This window comes from Miniopterus schreibersii, assembly GCF_964146895.1.
Source record: "Miniopterus schreibersii genome assembly, chromosome: 14".
NCBI lineage: Eukaryota > Metazoa > Chordata > Mammalia > Chiroptera > Miniopteridae > Miniopterus > Miniopterus schreibersii.
Genome location: NC_138114.1, coordinates 45,026,957 through 45,042,116, shown reverse-complemented (window position 1 = coordinate 45,042,116; position 15,160 = coordinate 45,026,957). Strand labels below are relative to the sequence as shown.

The window sequence follows — 15,160 nt, the reverse complement described above, 5'->3', positions numbered from 1 at the left end:
AGTTTCCGATGCACTCGTGGGGGGGTGTGGAAAACTCGCATCTGTAAATACACTACCAGGCGGCGTGGACGCTGCCGGTAAGGGGGCCGCACTTTGAGAACCAACTACTAGCGCGAACGCTGCATTAAACCCCGTTACTCCCACCTCCCGGCACTGCTGGCCTAAGCGGGTACGCGCGAGTACGCCCCTGGGCCCCTCAGGAATGGCTCGACAACACCCAGTCCCAACGGACCCCCACGACTCCCCCACTCCCGGCCGGAACTGGGAAGACGACCTGCGCTGGGCGCCCGGCGCAGCCCAACGACGCCATTTCCTTTCGACGAAAGCCCGCCCACTCCGTGTGTTCCTAACGCGAGTTCAGGCGGTCGGTCCAGTGGGCTCTACGAGTCACGTGATTCGAGCGGCGTCTCGCGAGGGTTTTTAACTCTCGCGAAACTTCACTCGCCTCTGTCTTTTCCTCCTCCCAGTGCCCGGCTTTCGTCCCCTCCCCCCCTCACCGCCGACCGAGTTCTTTTCAGACGAGTCGCCTTGTTGTCGCCGGGGAGATTTTTCTTGCTGCTGCTGCCGCCGCCGCCGCTGTTGCCGCCGCCACCCCTGGGCTCATTTGCCCGGACCCCTTCCCGCCGCCCCGCCCCTAACCCCACACAAGGTAACAAACCCGGTGAGGAAGGAAGTAAGGCCTCGCCGGGCCGGGGCCCCTCCCGAGGCGAAGGAGGCCCGAGGCCGAGCAGCCGGCCGCGCTGGAGAGGCCCGGGCGCCGGCCACAGTGTTAGGAGCCCGGGCCTCCCCTCCCGCCCACAGTTGAGCCCTGACCGGGCCCGGCCGGGGTGCGGGCCTCGGCCGTGGCCGGAAACCCGGCCGCCCCGGGGAACCCGTCGGGTGGGGTTGGGACGTGGGAGGCCTCTGAAGGACAACCTCGGCCGTTCCGGGCGGAGCCTGTTTGGGAGTGTGGGGTCCCGGCGCCGCGGGCCCGCTCGGTTTCCCTGGGAGCTGATGTTTGAATTTCAAGGTCTGAAATAACCGGCTAAGTTGTGGCGGGCTCCGAGGTCGCGGTGGTGGGAGGAGAGCAGCCCGGCTCTCTCACCCTCTCGGAGCCCTTCCAGATCCCAGGCTGTCGTTGGACGGGAACTGAGGCGGAGAGGGGTCCTCTGAAACCCCGTGTGTTTGCCTATAAATCGTATCTTATTTTCGGGAGAGGAAGAAGGGTTTGGTGAAGGGCACGTTCCTTAGAATGCCTCAATGGGGGAGGGTCTGGGCTGTTTCTTTTACTGACGGATGTACACCGCGCTGTTTGAGTGACTGGGCGAAAGATTTCTGCTCGGAGAAAAGCTTCTAAATGTAGTTATTTGTGTAGTTAATCCAAACGCCATCAGTATTTGGTTTTGGAAGTATTTTTTAGTGCTTATAAGTATTTTTTTAGAAGTCTGCTCTCTTCCAACAGATACAGTGGTGTGTGTGTTGTTGTTTTTTGGGGGGGGGGGGTGGAATGAAGATATAACAACCCTTTTAAATGACCCCAACACGGTGCTGTCCTTATTACAGGAGTTTAAAGAAAATTAGAAATTATTTTTTTCCTCTTAGCAACTTTTCTCTGAACTAAGAGTAGAGGTGATGGTGATAAACTAAGCTGCAATGAATTACAATGAGTTGGGAGCAAAATTGGTAAGGTTATTTCAGGCAGACAGGGAATTAAATGTTTTTTTTAAGTTCAGTTTTCATGGCCTTCCCCTTTTCCCCCTCCAGATGTCAGAGGATCTAGCAAAACAGCTGGCAAGCTACAAAGCTCAACTCCAGCAAGTTGAAGCTGCACTGTCTGGAAATGGAGAAAATGAAGATTTGCTAAAATTAAAGAAAGATTTACAAGTAAGTATGAGGGGACACTTACAGTTACATTGTTCAAAAAGAGTAGTTCTGTGTTTTTCAAGTGATTTATTGCTTAGAATCTTTAGATGTCCAAAGCTCCCCTTGGAGGTGGTGTTTACCCCCTCCCTTTGTGTATATTTGCATAGGCTTGTAGATGTAGGGTTGTTTTCCTCAGTTTGCATACACGAGTGAAACGTCCTTTGTTATGTAAATCTTGTATGCTCTTATAATGAAAAAAAATAAGTCGATTTTAGAAGTCCGTCAGACTTGCTAGAGAAGAGATGCATACTGCTTTACAGTGGAACATGTTTTTACATGTAAAGGCCTGGCAAAGGAAATGTAGTTCAAAAAGTAACTAAAATTAAAGGAGAAAAATGAAACCTGATTAAGATTCTTTTTAATGCCACAGGATTCTTTGTGTGTGTTTGTGTGTGTCAAAGCTAGCAGGTAACACCTTGTATTGAAAACACATTATAAAAGTATCTAAAAGATACTTGTTTTCTGCATAAATGTTACATAATATTTGAACTTAAGGGTAGGTTTTACAGTGTAGTTGTTGACACTTGAAGTTAAATTGCATCTATGTGAAAGGAATATTGTTTTGTTTGTCATGTGTATGACACCCGCTTTTAAAGACCTACCTGCACTGGGCAGGGACATTTCAAGACAAAGTCATAGTAGTAAAATATCTGTTATTTCTCAGAACACTTGGTTGATTAATAAAAACTTCACGTGTAAGATTTGTAAATATACATGACTTTTCATCGTAACAAATTTGAGAACTTAAAATTTTGAACCTGATGTTTTGGAAAGTTTTAAAAGGTGTTTTGATTAGATGGTCTTTATTGATTCAGTTCAGAACTTGAATCATCTTTGTCTTATCTTAAGTAATCCTTTCCTTCTCTTTATCATCTTTTGCCCGTCAAAGTTATTAATATTTTAAGGATATTAGAACTGCAAACAAATAAAAATTATCTTACGTAGAGTCCAGATTCAGGATTCTGAAAGAGCTTATCTGGGCATAATAAAGATGTAGAATATTTTCAGGTTCAAATTCTAGATTTAGGATAAACTCATGAAGTTGTGATGGTGTGTTATTTTTAAAAACACAGAAAACAGGACCCTTTTTCAATATATAGAAGTCAGGGCAATATATATCAGGGTGCAAATCAATAAGGAAGAGATGCCTGGGGAGCAATTTTTCCCACTCTCAGGCCAACTTTCTTGCCTCAGAGATCCTGGCATGCCCCATCATCTTTTTCCAGTTTAAAAGCAGTCCTTTTTTTCTTTGAAGAAAATGAAACATTGTGTGCAGTGTTGTGTATATTGGCCTCCTGGGAATTGGGAGAAAGGGTCCATGTGGAGCTGGTCCAAGGGAAGTTGGGAGTGAAAGTTGAAACAGCATGATTGTGTGGTCTTTTTAATATTTCTAGAATTGTTAGAGCCTGGGCAGAATCTCCTTATAATGACCTGATCTATAGTGGAAGTACTGTAGGGAGAGAGACCAGTTGTGGTAGGCCTTATAGTAAGCATGTAAATGGCTTACTTACTTAGGATTCAGTTAATAAAGCCCTGGGGGTCGTTTATCTATAAAACAATCTTTTCCATAACCATTTAGGACTGCACTGTACAATAGAACTTTCTGTAATAATGGAAATGTTCTACATCTGCTGTGCAGTACTGTAGTCACTAGGCACATGTGACTATTGAATATTTGAAATATGGCTAGGGTGGCTGAAAATATGAATTTTTAATTTTCTTAAACAGCCCCATATGACTACCTTATTTGATGGCATAGATTTAGAAGCTTAAGTTTTAGCACTTTAGGTAGTAATAATACAGAATATTTTTCCTGACCAAACTTAATCAGTTTCTTTTTCTCTTAATATACCATGAAAAAAAATAATCATTTTGGTTACTAGATTTAGGTCTGTTTTGAACTAAAAACTACTGAAAGATGGAAGGCATTATAAAATTCTGGAAAGTGTTTGGATATCTGCTTCTACCTAGTAATTGTCTCCATTGACTACAGTTGCAGCTTCTATTTAGCATGGGTTTAAAGTTATTTACTTTTTTCTTCTCTGCTTTCTAGGATACACCTCAGGTCATTGATATTTAATATTGCCTTTTATGTTTGCTGAAAAGTCTGTTCAGACTGACTGACTTTGTGGCCTCCTTTGTTTTCTTGTGTTCTTCTCATGGGATGTCCTTATTCTGGTTAAGAATTTGTTTGCTCTTTCATTTATGACAAATACTCTTTCTGCATTTTTTCAATGACTTCCATTTTGCCAGTAAGGCTTCCATTTTTATCTCTTTATATACTGTCTTTCCTATAGAATAAAGTTACTCAGCAGGCAGCAGATTGATCTACTGAAGTTCTAATTGCCTTTTTTCACTTAAAAAAAGTGGGTATAGTAAAATCCAGGCTAGCTAGCTGACTAGCTCCCCAGGCAGTCTATGATAATCACAAAAATAGTCAATTTATTAAGCTGTTTTGCTGAATAAAACTGGTTCTAAAGGAGGCAGGGGTCAAGTCACTTGTCTCATATATTACAGTGGCTCTCTGCATCCCCGAAACGCCTTCCTTCAGTAAGCAGAGTGCTTGAGTGCATCCCCTTTGACCTGCTGATATGTAGATCACAACATCTGATGCTTCCTGGAATTGCCGATTACTGTAACTGCTGCCCATCTGTCAATGAAGGAGCAGTTTCAGAACTCAGACTTGGGGGAGGAAAAGTAATTAATGGTATGTACCTTTAAGAACCCCCTCATACATAAAATAGTTTCTCTACTACTTTGGTCCATATGCACATGTGAAGGAAAAAATTCTGAAGGGTCTTCATAGTTTGTTGGGCGGGGTATGTAAAATATGGCAAAGTAAAAGGACAACTAGGGCTAGATGCTGTGGATTTTTTAAAAAAGTCATTTCAGTGCAGGGCTCTGAAAATTCTTCATAATGTGTATAGCTTTTCAGGACCCTTTACTTTGGTGAAAATGTATTTCCTTATGAAAACAGAGTAGGAAGGTATTCTATCCTAAGAGCAGTAGAGTTCTAAATCTGCAACCTACAAATGTAGACTTCATGTTAGTGCTTTAGTAGGTAAATGATCCCTAGTTAGATGGAATTATTTAATGATAGAGGTTGTATGGGCTCTTGAGTCAGGCTTACATTAGATTACATTCCTGGCCCTAAAAGTGGTTTATTAAAAACAAGACTGGATAATTTTTACTCTTCTTTGTATAGTACATGATACATTTATTTGGAAGTTCTTTGCTTTATTAGCAAAGGTTCATCTAATTAAAAGGTATTTGAATGGCTACTTGGCACCTAATAAAACTGCATTAAAGATACTGTGCTGAATTTTTAACTCAAATCTGTGTTTTCTATTTTTTTTTATTCACAAAATTTTTTAATTCACAAAACAGACCTTTCTCCAAGAACTTAACATTCCCTCCTTTTTAAGGCTCAAATACTAGTTTTTCAGAAACAGCCAGGAAGATTTAGAATCTTAGGCAAGAGGTAATATTTAACTTTTCTTGGCTACTGAACCAGTACTACTATTTATAAAACCTCAGTGGGAGCCAGAAGAAACTCAGTACAGAGTTTAACTTGGTAATTTTTCTCCCCAAATATATAATGTGATGTTTTAAGACATTTTGTATACAGTAGTGGGGGAAATTTAAGAATTTATGCGGATTCTTAAATCAGATAAGATGATGCATAACATGGGTCATCATTAGAGTAAAACTCTAGCAGATAGGTAGCAAATCTATCTATACTATTTCTTAAGTTTTCTAACCAGCCCTACCAAATACCTTCAAAGGAAGCCAAAAAGTATAAGCCTGAATTACAAAAAATATTTGCCACACAGAAAGATATTGATTGCCTGTGTGTGTTAACATTTACTTTTTTCCCTTTAAATGAAGCTATGCTAATATGCTTAACATTAAGGTATTGGGATTTTTTTCAATCTAACCTGGTAACTTGCTTACCCAGATGAGGTAAGCTTTATAATAAACGAATAGGAAGACTAATGGCTTTTTATATATGCCTACAGAATTTTAGTAGAAATATGTATGAACAGAAACATTTTCATTACTACAGTAATAAGGCTGCTTCATTATTTTGGGGTTATGGGTGTGTGGGGGGCATGCTGGCTAGGCAGTTAAGAGTACTGTGATGTCCTATAAAATAGTACAGTTATATGAAAACACATAACGATGGTATGAGATAAAAGTGATCTTGAATCTAGCTCAGTCCTTCATAATTGACTATTTCTCATCTTGACAGAGGTCTGTTCAGCTAAAATTGACAGAAATAATGCATGGTATAAGCTCAAGTCTACCCTATTTCTATTAGTTTTTGAGGTTAAGTTGAAAGGCATCTGTCTGGGTTTAAATCCCAGCTCCACCACCCACTGTATATTGGATCTCAATTTCTACATAGGGATAATCACAGTACCTACATCATAATATTGTTAGGAACTGCAGATAAATGTGTAGAGTACTTAAGTGCTATGTGGTGAGAGAGCTGTCATCAAAAAATGAAAGAACTTGCTGAAAATAGGTGACAATGTGAATTATAAAAATAATGTTACGGTTTTTGTTTTTCCTTTTTAGGAAGTTATAGAACTAACCAAAGACCTTCTGTCAACTCAACCTTCAGAAACTCTTGCAAGTTCAGACTGTTTTGCTTCTACTCAGCCCACTCATTCATGGAAAGTAGGGGACAAGTGTATGGCAATCTGGAGTGAAGATGGACAGTAAGTGTAGAAAAAAACTAACTATAACATGAAATAATAAAGTACAATGGTAAGATGTTTTTATTCAGTTCGAAGTACCCTATTTTAATCTTTCTATATAGCCTATGTAGTTAATAGGTCCAATTTGTTTCTTGGATAGTTACCTTTAATACAGTTTAGTGTTTAGCTTTGGATTAAGTTTTGGGGCAGAAGAATGGCTAGGATCCTAGAGGGAAAAAACTTAAAAGCAGAGGAAAATTAATAGAATTCTTTTTTCCTCAAATTGAAAATTGATTTGGCTGTCTTAGATGTCTATGAAGTACATACACTGAAATTATTCTTACAAGAAATATCTTTTCTCAAAGAGATTGACTAAAGTACATTTAGTAAACATGTAAGAGACTTTCCTGACAAATACTGACTAGGACTTCCTTTTAGGATAACAGATGGCTAACTCCACTCTTGCATTATCTTTGCCAAAGGGCCATTTGATTACAGAACTTTGATTTTAGACGCATGTAATAGTTGAATCACTGCAGTATAAGTCTTGTAGGCTGAGTACTAAACCTTTACTCACCTGCTTACAGCCATGATATCTTTACAGGTGTTACGAAGCGGAGATTGAGGAGATAGATGAAGAAAATGGCACCGCTGCAATCACCTTTGCTGGCTATGGCAATGCTGAAGTGACTCCACTGTTGAACCTCAAGCCTGTAGAAGAAGGAAGGAAGGCAAAGGAGGACAGTGGCAGCAAACCCATGTCCAAGTAAGTGACCTTTTGGCATTTTAAGTGTGATCGTCCCCATTTGGGTATTTGAGGTGGTCTGCAGAATCTATGCAGGCTAGTTTAGGGTAAGAAGGTTATAATACTATCATCCTCTGTATTTGTATGCCTAGGTAAGGTTAGAACATTTGGGTTCCCATTTAGGCATTTAATAAATATTTATTAAGTGGATACAATGTATACTATCACTAACCCAAATGCTTCACAACAATGAAGATGACCATCTGGGGCCTTGTCCTGACTGAGTTTATAGTCTAGACAACAAAGTACATAATTAAAGAACTTTAATAATAAAGTATAGAACTTATGAAGGAAACGTAATGGGTACTTTAAGGGAACAAAGAAAAAGTACCTAAACTGTACTTAGTCTTAGGGCAAATTTCTTCCGAGAAAATGACATTGAAACTTGAGAGATCTGAAAATAAAAGGAGTTAGCCAGCTAATGCACTAGAAGGTATGACTTTGAGCAACCTGCTTATTGTCTGTTTCCTCATGTGTAAAACAGGGACAATAGTATCTGCATTATGGGGTTGTGAATTTTAAATGATAGTATTAATGTAGCATGTAGCATTATGCTTGACATGTAGTAAGAGCTTAGTAAATGTTTACTTTTAAAAAGGACAGTAAGGTTACAACATAGAGGTAACCAAGAAATTCCTGTGGTAAAAACTTGAGGCTTGAGGGTGGGTGAGTTGACAGACGTGGTTAGTCAGGATCATAACTTGAAAGCACTGATGCGTTGCTGATGCATTTGAAGTAGAGGAGATACAGTGTGATCAAATTTGAGCTTTCCAATGATCACTGGCAGCAGAGAGAAGGCTGCTACTGTTGTGATCCAGGTGTAGGTGGTGGCCTGAACCCACGTAGTACAGTGAAGATGTGAAGTATACAGTTTGACAGGTATTTAAGAGGCAGAATTAATATTTTGGTTAACTTCTGCATGTTTGCTACAATTTGCTCTCTCGGATTTGTCAGAGAGTTTTCAAAACTTAAGTTGCGACATAAATATATTTGAATTTAAGAAAATTGTTATCTATTAAAGTGACATTTGATTTAAGCATTCCAATAAAAAAATCAGATTGTAGAACAACATAACATCTCTATTAGTTTTTGATGTCTCTGTAAAAAGCTGCATTTAGCTTCCTAGTGGTAATTATATGAAACAAAGGAGCCTCGATCTTACTGCCTGTTTTAATCCCCTCTTTCTTCCTCCTTTCTTGGTGAGAAGTCACTGTTAACTGAGAACTTACTGTGAGAACTTTAGGCTTGTTTTTGAAAAACTCCAGTTTTTGTGTTAAGAATAGTTAGCTCTGATTTCCCTTTGTAGTGTGCTCTTCCAATCTAAATGAAATAGAGTTTCGTGTTCATCTAATCTCTTCAGACACTTTTTCCAAATGCAGCATATTACAATTGTTAACGGTCCCTTTAGAAATTGATAGAAGGTTTAGACGTTTGTTGACACTCATCTTATTCCTAAAACAACTGGTAAAAGCTATGTAAACATCAAATAAAAAGTCACAGGTGAAATGTCTGACTTAAATGGATAATAGATTACTGTTACATTTGAAAGTTTTCAAGGATGCTATATATTTCAAATAACATTCAGTAGTAGCACTGGGTGATTGGCATTAATGTTATTCCTGGGAAAAGACTGTCAGTTTATTAGTTTTTCTTTTTTTTTTTTTGCACTGCTAAATATCCCCAAGGAAATCATCTTTTAAATCTTAAGAGTTGACATTTAGTTGTTATATCCACACAGAAAAGAAATGATTGCCCAGCAGCGTGAATACAAAAAGAAGAAAGCTTTGAAAAAAGCACAAAGAATAAAAGAACTTGAGCAGGAGAGAGAGGACCAGAAAGTGAAATGGCAACAGTTCAACAACAGGGCCTATTCTAAAAACAAAAAAGGCCAGGTTAGTAAATCCTTGCATCACACTTCGTAAATTTGAAAAGTGCAACTGTCATTAAAGTAACAGTAAAATGAAAAAGGAGGTATACATTTTTAAAAATAAATAGCTGGATCTTAAATTTAGAATCCTCTTCAATCTTCAGTTTGGCTTATTGAAAAAAATTTTCATTAGCCACTGTCTCTGCAATTAGAAGCACTATGAATGAGTGTTTATATCAGGAATTATAAAAGATCTAGGTTTTTTCCTTCTGTAAACTAACGTTTGAAAATTTTATCACTTAGAAGGGAGTGTTGTATTGAACCACACTTGCTTTGTTAACATGCCTTATGCTGGATATCACTGGTAGATTTTATTTAATAGAACGCTCAGGTTCCCTTGATGTACTTTTCCTTCTAAGTGTATTCGGTAACTTTTATTTCCAAAGCTAATCAAGAACGGTTTCTGTTTCATTTCCCCTAGGTAAAGAGGAGTATTTTTGCTTCACCTGAGAGTGTAACTGGCAAAGTTGGAGTAGGAACTTGTGGAATTGCTGACAAACCTATGACACAGTATCAAGATACCTCTAAATATAATGTCAGGCATTTGATGCCTCAATAATCAGAAAAACTGTTGGATTTCATCTCTGCAGGGCTTTACATTTACCTTTTTATCCTTATATTTTTCTAAAGGTAAATTATTTGTTAGATGAGTAAGGAAGATACCATTGTCGTCATTGTTTGCCTTCAATAGAATGAAACTTGAAGAAATTGCTTTGATAACTGCTATTCATTTAACTTGCTTCATTACTACACCAGTTTCCTCAAAGTTTGTTGGGTAAAGCAACTTTTCTAGATAGATGGCTGCTTAAATAAAGCACTTAAAAGATGAATTGTCGATCTTCTAATATCAGGCCCATACTTTTTGTAAAGTTCTAACCTGGAACTTTGAGAACCTTTGAACTTCCCACATATTCTAGCAATTCACTGGAGCATCAAGGCAAAACCCCAAACTTCTAGAGATCTTTTAAATTTTTTTCTTTATCTTCCACTTAAACTTAGTTGTTGGCCAGTTAAGCCTAAAAATAGGTTAATTTATAAATGACAAAGGCCATTTTGAGGTTTTTCCTTCAATAACTTGTTTCCTAAGCCTGTTAGGCCATCTCTAAAATGTATCCAGCTGTTACTTTCATTGAGTTTTAGTTTTATGTAAGAAACCATGTTTTAGGACCAGCTACCTTTTCTAATATTTTGGGGTGGTTTTTTTTTGGTTTTTTTTTTGTACGTTTGCTTTTTTCCTGTTGGTTTTTCACTTATGGTAGTGGTACCATTTTTTTTGGATGTGAAATGTTTATATGAGAAAACAAAAAGCTGATGTATAGCCCTGTATACAGTGTAGATACTATTTTTGTAAAAAAACAAAAAAAACACAAGGCTAAATTAATGAACAAGAGTACTGAATGTTTCATCATTAAAAATTTGCTGTATTTCTTGTGCATTAATCTGACCATAATTTCCTTGTATATTATGTTCATGTAGCTGAGTTTGTAATTTTTTGTTAACTAGATCAAGTTGTCAGCATTTGCTGGTGTAAGTAAACATAGTTATCCTGCATTGAGTTTAAGCCAAGTATATGCATAGAAAAGTGTCTTCCTGTTAATGGAAGACGGTGATTTTTTGGATGTGTTAATTTCAGTTTTTGTATGTTTAATTTTTATTAAATAAAGTGTTTTTAAAATCTCCAGGGTGTGTTATCAGAAAGGCAAAGTCTTAGCTGCCAGCATTGATAATGATTAAGCCTCACTGTACTTGCATACATCATTTCCACAGAAGAGAATAAGTATAAAGATTTCGATAAATCCTTATGTACTCCCCTTCCATTAGACATAAGAAATTCAATTCTAAAGGGCAAACCAATTTTATTTTAAGGACTTGTGCTTTGTAGAGTTGTCTGTAAATTTTTGGTGTAAGGGGAAAATTTTTTATTTCATGAGTTTTAAATTTTTTGGTAAAGTCAAACTTTTAGGAGGATAGTGGTGAGAGGTGTAATTTTTCACCTTGCCCTTCCCACCTCCCAACCCAGGATATTAGTTTCCACCTTTAATTTTTGACCACTGGGTAGAGAGCACGTAGGATAGAAAGGTGAAATATTTTTTTAAGTACGAGGTACAAATTACAGTAGAAAAAGGGCCACTTAAACTTGAAAAACTTATAAATTATACAAATGCTCTTGTTACTGGTTGTAATGTACTAATCAACAGTATCCTTGAAGGCCTGCAATGGAACCCTTTGAATTAAAAGCACAGGACAGACATTTGGTATAATTGAGTAACCACACCAAATGGTTTTTGGTGAGATTACCTTGGCATGTTTGTCACTTACCTGGTGTTTGTGTAGGCAAGACTCGTGTTGAGGTTTGTGCCTTGTTTGACCGTATGGGCCTTCCTTTCTGCACATTAATTTTTCTGAAGGGCTTTGCAGTAGGAGGAGAGAGAAGGAGTAAAGGTGACCATATTCTATAAAACATATTTTTTTAAGTAGACATATATAGCATGAGATCAGGAGCCCTTGTCAAAGACAGCTGTGGCTCTGAAAAGTTCTAAGTGTCAGGATGGCGGCAGTGTCTCTAGACTGAACTGAAAGTTAGGATGCTTGTGGAGTTACCTGTCTTGTGTCATGTTAAAGCTGAGAAGATGCTTAATGAAAAGCATCTCATGATACCAGTAGCATCTTACAAATGATGGTGGTGAAGCTCTCAATATTCTGAAACCAAATATAAATTGGTCTTATGAAGCTTTGTTATAAAATTTGCTGTACAGTTTCCTGTTAAGAAGGACTTGACAAGCTCAGTAACTGACAGATTGTGTCCTTAGTCATTTAGGGCCCCCAAGTAGCTATGGTTGCATGCATCTTTTCAAAACTTGACATTTGACTTTGTTATTGAACAGTTCAAGGAAAAAACAGTCCTAACACCCCAAAAATAAGCAAACAAAATTTAAAATTTTAATATTAGTCACAGATAACATGCTTTTTAAATAACATGTAGAAAGACCATATTAGAAGAGCAAAGGCTCAAGCCAGACTGCTATTACCTGTGTGTATAATTCCTCTTTCCTTCAGTTTTCAGCTGTAGAATGAGAATAATTCCTGTTTGAATAAGTTGTAAGGATGAGTAAGTTCATATGTATAAAGTGCTTAGTACAGTACCTAGCATATGGTCAGCACTATAGAAGTGTTTGCTGTTACTGTGCAGAGTGGTAATGGTGAATATCTGATCTTTTTTCCTTAATTTGAACAATAATTCATATTTAAATGCATAATGCCCATTGTTTACAACTTGTGGCCCCTAATTATAAACATACTACTGACATGTCAAATTACCAAACTTAAAAGAAGTACATCCTAATAAAGGTTAAAAATTTTATATTAGAATATATTAGGGCATGTTTCTTAATGGGAAGGGGGTACAGGTTATAATAAAATTATCCCTAATGCTCGTTTAAAATTAAAGAGAGATTCCTGGGTCCCTTGGCCCATCTAGGCCAAGGTAGATCTGTCACTCTACAGGTGATTCTGATGCGCATCCCTGGCTCAGAATCATGTTTTTGAGTAAATACAGAGGTGGGCAAAAGTAGGTTTACTGTGCCATTGTGACATTCTTTTGAGTTAATAAAGCTATATCATAACTTGCATGTCTTTTACCATATAAACTATAACCCTACTTTTGCCCACCCCATATAAAAGCAGTTTGGTTTGCGAAATGAAGGAAAAATTACCTTAATAAATGGCAGTTTTCTTAGCCCAATTATGAAGACTAGGCATCAAACTACAATGAAATACATACATTTATTGTAACAATTCGGTTTTAAAAAATACTTTTTTCACACAAGGGTGTCCAATGTGTACGTATTTCCATTACAATGCAGTTTTAATGCTGAGTGTGCCTGCCTTTAATATAGCAAAGGAAAACTATCAGATAACAAAAGAAATATCAAAGTTTTGCAGTATATGTCTGTAGATTATAATTATAAAAGGTGACAAATATCATTTGCAAATTCAGCAAAAAATATTTTTAAAGCTGATTTGACTTTCCTGTTTTGGATATTAAACAAATATTATATTTGAAATATAAAAGAAAATTACTAAAACCAACAAGGTTTTATGTTTGTTAAAAATCTTTAGAGTTCAATAAATACCTGCTGAATTGTATTAAGTATTTGTATTATATGAAGCAACCAATTACTATAAATGGTAATTTACAAGTAAATGTGAACATTCTTTATATCTAGGATTTTTAGGTTGCAAGCTAAACTGAATTTTTACTGAGTGGAAAGGAAGAGCATAGCAGGCAAAATAACAGGTAATAATGTAGTTTAAACAAACAAACCCCAAATAATGTAATCCTCTTATACTATGATATTCAAAAAGCTCATCTGTGTATAGATATGATCTTAAGAGGTTCAGAAACCAATATTGACATTCTAAGAATTTGCTTTGGCCTGGCTAAAAATAAATAGTAAAAAATAAGATGGAAGGTATTAAATTTCTGTGAGGTTCTTCAATTGCCTTTTCTGCCTTTCATTTTATGTATATAGAGGTAACTCTTTTGTGGCCTTGAGTGAGGTGAAGTGGATCTGAGACTAACAACTGGGCTTGTGGTAACTGACAGCTGAACTAGCTAAAAATATCAAATTATGTATACTTATCTTTCAGTTCCCAGGAAATAAAAACGGTAATTTACTTCCACCAAGCACCTCACCAGTTCATTTTTATGAAACCAATACAGACTTAAGTTACTGGAATTATTAAAGTTATAATTTGTATCCTCAGTCTTTTTTAAGAGCACAGCTAAAGCTACCATGGTTATACTCATTATGAGAAAAGGTTTGCTTTTTTTTGAAGTGGTTTTTTTCAACTTGAGGCCAAAAATCATGGTTATTTTGCTGGCTCATAATTTCCCTTTCTTGATGAAACTGATGTGCTTTTGTTTTGTTTTTCCCCCTTTCAAGCCCTGTACTCACTTTAGCAAGATGCAATGAATTTCTGACCAGAGAAACAAAGAATTCAGGCTTGGAGGAAACGCTTGACTCTTAAGTCCTTGGAAAACTAAGAGTTTGAAGCCTGAGATCTGCAGCTAGGCTAGTCTTTAATAGATGGTAATTGTCCAGTTGTTTGCTCAGGAGTGTGCAGGAAGCAGGAGTAAGTATTCCTTTGGTTCCTTTGTCCAGTTTTTCCCTCCAAAAGTACTGTCTGGTTCAGCTGACCGAGCTTTTAGAGTAAGTGATGAAGCTGCTAATTGAGAAGAAACTGACTTCTTAAATTTGTATTTTTTACATACACTTTATAGATATTTTATGGCTTTTGTTACATTTTTACAATGCTACTCTACGCCTTGGTTTGAAAATCCAAAATAAATGTCCCAGGTATTGCCCTACCAATACAGACTTTAAGCCTTCCTCTCCACAGCAAAGAGCTTACTTAGAGCTTCAGGAAATGGGAAAAAAAATTCCAAAATTTTAGAAAGTAGCTGGCAGTACTTGAAAAGAGCTTCATTTAAGCCATTTTCCCTAATAATTTATGATTTTATAGAAAGGTAAAACAGAAACAAATGGTCAGCCACTACATGTATTTTGAACTATACTGATTAAAAAAAATCAGATTATTCCGCAAGAAATCTAGTTTCCTGTTAGATCTGATACATGGGCCAGGAAGATTTTTTTCCTTGGCAAGGCCAGCACTAAATATTAACTAGGACATCATTACCCAGTGGTGACTATGAAGTGTAAAACATACTCAAAGCTCAGGTTAGCCATCACCACCACCACCCCCTTTTTTTTTTTTTAGACCAGGTAATCACTAAAACCTATGATACATCAATCTTGTAAA

At 37.3% G+C, this 15,160-nt stretch overlaps 1 protein-coding gene across 6 annotated transcripts; it reads left to right on the top strand.

Moving 5' to 3' along the window:
* The first annotated feature begins 318 nt into the window (after positions 1 to 318).
* On the top strand, positions 319 to 11,016 carry SMNDC1 (survival motor neuron domain containing 1). Of its 6 annotated transcripts, none has more exons than XM_081157421.1 (7): positions 496 to 649; positions 1,744 to 1,863; positions 4,420 to 4,609; positions 6,484 to 6,626; positions 7,210 to 7,371; positions 9,149 to 9,302; positions 9,759 to 11,016. In XM_081157421.1, exons 3-7 carry the CDS (start codon positions 4,607 to 4,609, stop codon positions 9,894 to 9,896), a joined length of 600 nt encoding a protein of 199 aa, XP_081013547.1. In that variant the 5' UTR covers positions 496 to 649; positions 1,744 to 1,863; positions 4,420 to 4,606; the 3' UTR covers positions 9,897 to 11,016. The 6 variants fall into 6 exon arrangements, with proteins under 6 accessions (XP_081013543.1, XP_081013547.1, XP_081013545.1 ...); XM_081157419.1 differs by lacking the exons at positions 496 to 649; positions 4,420 to 4,609 and adding exons at positions 664 to 730; positions 774 to 1,009; XM_081157422.1 differs by lacking the exon at positions 496 to 649 and adding an exon at positions 704 to 1,009.
* Positions 11,017 to 15,160: the final 4,144 nt, after the last annotated feature.